The sequence below is a fragment of the Buceros rhinoceros genome, unplaced genomic scaffold, assembly GCF_000710305.1.
Source record: "Buceros rhinoceros silvestris isolate BGI_N320 unplaced genomic scaffold, ASM71030v1 scaffold11317, whole genome shotgun sequence".
Taxonomy (NCBI): domain Eukaryota; kingdom Metazoa; phylum Chordata; class Aves; order Bucerotiformes; family Bucerotidae; genus Buceros; species Buceros rhinoceros.
Genome location: NW_010423980.1, coordinates 10,331 through 14,301, shown reverse-complemented (window position 1 = coordinate 14,301; position 3,971 = coordinate 10,331). Strand labels below are relative to the sequence as shown.

Sequence of the window (3,971 nt, the reverse complement as noted above, 5' to 3'; positions counted from 1 at the left end):
GGGGGGGGGGGGGGGTGGCTGCCACCTGCCCGGCGGTCTGATTAGGGTTGGGGTGAAGGGGCTGATACAGCAGGCACATACATCATGTCTGGGAGGGACACAGACCCTGTGTAGCCTGCAGGGCACACGTGCGGGTTCCCAAGCAAGGCTGGGCACTCACTGCCATCAATCTGGGCCAAGTATATTGCAAATCAATAGTCCGCCAGCGCGCGTGGCTTTTCATCACGCTCACTGGTGCAGTGACCTTTCAGTGACGGGGGAGGGTCCTGTGGGCGCATGTGATGCAGCATCACAGCAAAGGGGTAAGGAAGGGGGTGTACATGTGTGTGCTGTTTCCAATCTGAAATCACCTTGCTAATTACTGGGGCTAGGCCATAAAGTAGTGTGGGGCTGGTACCAAAGGAATAATGTTATTGAAATAACATCCAAGAGGGGAGCCCGCGGGAAGGGTGAGCAGCCCCGAGGCTGGCAGGCTGATGGATGAAGGGCCAGGAGCCGCGGGGTGCTCCGGGAAGCCCAGGTAGGTGCAAGCAAGGGGGGTGAGCAGGCACACAGGGCTGGGAGGGGTTTTGATTTGTGACACAGCCCCTTTGTGAGAAAGGCCCTGTCCTTTTTGGGGAGGGGTACTGCTTGTTGGCCAAGTGACCTGGCCCACTCCAGCCCCCGGATTCCTGTGTTGCCTGCTAACCCCGCCCTGCATGCCAGGGCCGTTTTATCGCAGTAAGGCGAGGGGTTTATTACAAGCACAGCCACACACATACATTCACATAGATACGTGTACGTGTGCATACGTGTATATATGTTTGTACAGCCATGTGCAACTCCAGATCTTAACAAACCCTTCAGCAAAGCACCTGCACGCCAAAACAGGACAACCCCTCCTTGCAACCTTCAGTAAAACAAGCATGAAGCAGAACATCAGGCACATCAGGAGCGGTGTCCTGCACTCGCTGCCACACACAGTGACTGCAGATCTCAGCTCCTTTCCCCTCTCCCCTCATGGGACCCATTCACACCCCAGAGCCACAGCAGCACACGCCAACAGCACTCTCCTCCCTGGGGACCGTGGATGCCCATCAGCTCCGCAGTCCCCACTGGGAGCTGGGACTGAGCTCTTACCTCTGCTGGGAGCATCCCCGAGAGCTCCGCAGAGCACGGCCAGCAATGCCAGGCAGCCCGGCCCCGCAGAGCTCATCCTCCCGCAGGCAACGCTCCCCTCACTGGCACCCGAGCTGTCTATCTGGGAGGGAAAAAAATAAATAAACAAACAAATAAATAAAAAGCAGGAACACTGTAGAATTAATAGTGGAATGAATAATTCATTGCTTGTTTGAATTAAGAGCAGCAAGGTAACTTGATCTATCCCTCCCTTCCCCCACTCAGTTTTAATGATCTGGATCAAATGTCCCAAGGATTTACACTATACCAGATACCTTGTCAATACACCGTATTTAGAAGAGATATTAATGCTTTAGATATGGTGTATAACGGCAGTAAGTCTGGGCTGACAATATGCCCTTAAGGGGCTATGAAAATAATTTAGTTTGCCAGGCAAGCTGGAGAACCAAAATGGGAATTTCAGACTTAGTGCAGAAAAGCACCTCAGGAATTAGCGTGATTTATACTGCGGCACCCACTGCACAAAGCTGACCGGTGGGAAAGGTTAGAGAAACAGGGAACGGGGTTTAAAGGCAGCTGTGCCTCCACGTCGGCTGCCAGGTCAGCATCCCTGCAGCAGGGCCCGGGCTCAGCGGGATGCTCAGCCCGGGAAAGCGGCAGTTGCAAGCACTAAAGATAGCACATCCCACCACCCCTCAGGAAGAGCAGAGATGAATTGTGACTCACGGGCAGAAACCATCGATTATTACAGAACCTGCTAAGGCCTCGGAGAATTACCATGTTCTTTCTCATGCTGCTTCTCGCCCCGGCTCTTGGATGCACTCGGAGAATGTAACCAAGCCTTTGCGTTCGGTGGGAAAGAAGCGCTCCTCGTGCTGTGCCACATTAGCTGGAGAAACCCCAGACCCAGCAGCCGTTCAGTTCCTTCCCTCCTGCCTAGGAGAGAAAAGGCTTCCCTGCTGCCGTAGCCCACACCCCAGTGAACTCCAGGAAACAAAAACCCACAAGGGCCTCCCTGGTGTGAGGGACCTGTGCTGAAAAAGTCACCTTCAAAGCAGTGGGGAAAAAAGCAGCGAGTATCTGTGAATCTCAGGCAGGGAGACAAGTTGTATTTATTAATTAAGCAATGAGGATCGATGCCTGAGACATTTCCTGTGGATTAACGATGGGCTGGGAGGAGCTGATGGCCCAAGGTGCAGCTAAGGACCATTAACACCAACTGGCCATGAATCCCCAGGAAATGCTCCATGCCAAGGTCGTTAAGTGCCTGCATATATCTATGGGTAATAATAACAACAGTCATATTTGAACAGGCTCTCTCCCCACTGCCCCGCCTTGCTGGAGCCAGGCTGAGGCCTGGTGGGAGCACTGGGGCATCCCAGATGGGGTGCTGGGCACTGCGTCACCCCATGAGCAGAACATGGAGTGAGAGCACGTTCAAACAGGGAGATGCGAGGGAGCCCTCCTTGTCCCCGGGCACTATGCAAAGCTCCCGCTCCAGTGCCAGCTCTGGGAGATGGCACATCTCCTCCCCACCTCTCAGGGACACTGCAGAGTTTAATTAGCTGCTTCCCTAATGGGCTTGGAGAGGAGGTCTGTCCCTGTGCCTTGTACAAGACGTGGGGCCAACATCCACAGCAAACAGGCAGGAGAGGTCTGGCACCACAGCCCACCGTGCAGGGGCCTCTCCTGCGTATTCCCATACCACCACCCAGGCTCAGCTGGGAGGAGTTCGCAGCCCTCCTGGCCACAACCCCCTGGGCTCAGGGACAACGTGCTCCCCGGCATCTCCTCCACTGCACAGCAGAGCAACACGTCCATCCTTGCTGCATCCTCCTCCAGCAACAGCCATGGTCCTCCAGCCCTCCCACCATCGGCCTCAGCACCGAGCCAGTGTCGGGGACACCGATTCCTACATGGCTACTCTTCTCCATCCCTCCAGCTGCACTCTGCACTGGTGATACCCCCAGGAGACGGAGGAGACCGGAGCTGTGCAGCACAGCAGCTGTGCCCCCTCCCAGGAGACGGCATCCATCAACTGCTGTCACATTCACCCTTCTCCTGACCTGGGGATGGCCATTCCCTGACTGGGCCTGAGCTGGGTGAAGGGTGGAGGGAGGCAGCAGGGGACAAGACGTGGCAGGAAAACAGTCGGATAGCCAGGGAGGTCTTTCTGCACAGAGGTCTGGCAGGAAGAGCTCTGGATCAGCCTAGGGTGCTCCAGCTCCAGCCAGAGACACGGTGGGTGATTTCGAGGTGTGTGGATCGGTGCTGCCTCCATTCCTCTGTGGGCAAATTTATAAATCATGAGCCAAAAAGGCATTTGATTAATTTAAATAGAAAGGATGTGATCAGGACTGTGAGACTTCAGAGAAGATCAAAGGTTTAAATACAGTCCCCAGGAGAAACGGGAATTATTTAGGCAGGAAATAATGAGATGAAATTAAGAAGGTATTTAGGCTGCACATGAGGAAGAAGAAAGGAAGAGCAGTGAAGCCCCTCTCTGCGGCACAGCACTGCACAGCAGCAAAGCCTTCCTAGGGGGCAGCTAGAGTGCCAGAGCACCCTACCAGCATCGCCCTGCCCTGGCTGGAGAGGCTGGGTCTGAGCCCCTGCCCTATTCTGGCAGCAGCCACCCACCACTGCAGGGGCCTCACGCACCTCCAGCTCGAAGGATCCCGGATAACTGACAGCTTCACCACCATTTCCCTCTGAAGCTGCCACCATGGGGTAATTCCTGGGCCTCCAAAGGGCCAGGTAGGGAAAATCCTGCCCGAGAGCCTTTCCATCCCAAGTCCCTGCCTTTGCAGGAGCACCACGCAAACCTCTGAAAGGGGTTGTCCCCATGGGGA

General features: G+C 55.1%; 1 protein-coding gene across 1 annotated transcript in view; it reads right to left on the bottom strand.

Annotated features, from left to right (window-relative positions):
* Positions 1–1,195, bottom strand: part of CDCP2 (CUB domain containing protein 2) — a 6,696-nt gene extending 5,501 nt beyond the window's left edge. The window contains exon 1 of the mRNA XM_010140614.1: positions 1,120–1,195. Within this exon, the coding sequence (XP_010138916.1) occupies positions 1,120–1,195 (76 nt within the window). The remainder of the gene's footprint in view (positions 1–1,119) is intronic.
* Positions 1,196–3,971: the final 2,776 nt, after the last annotated feature.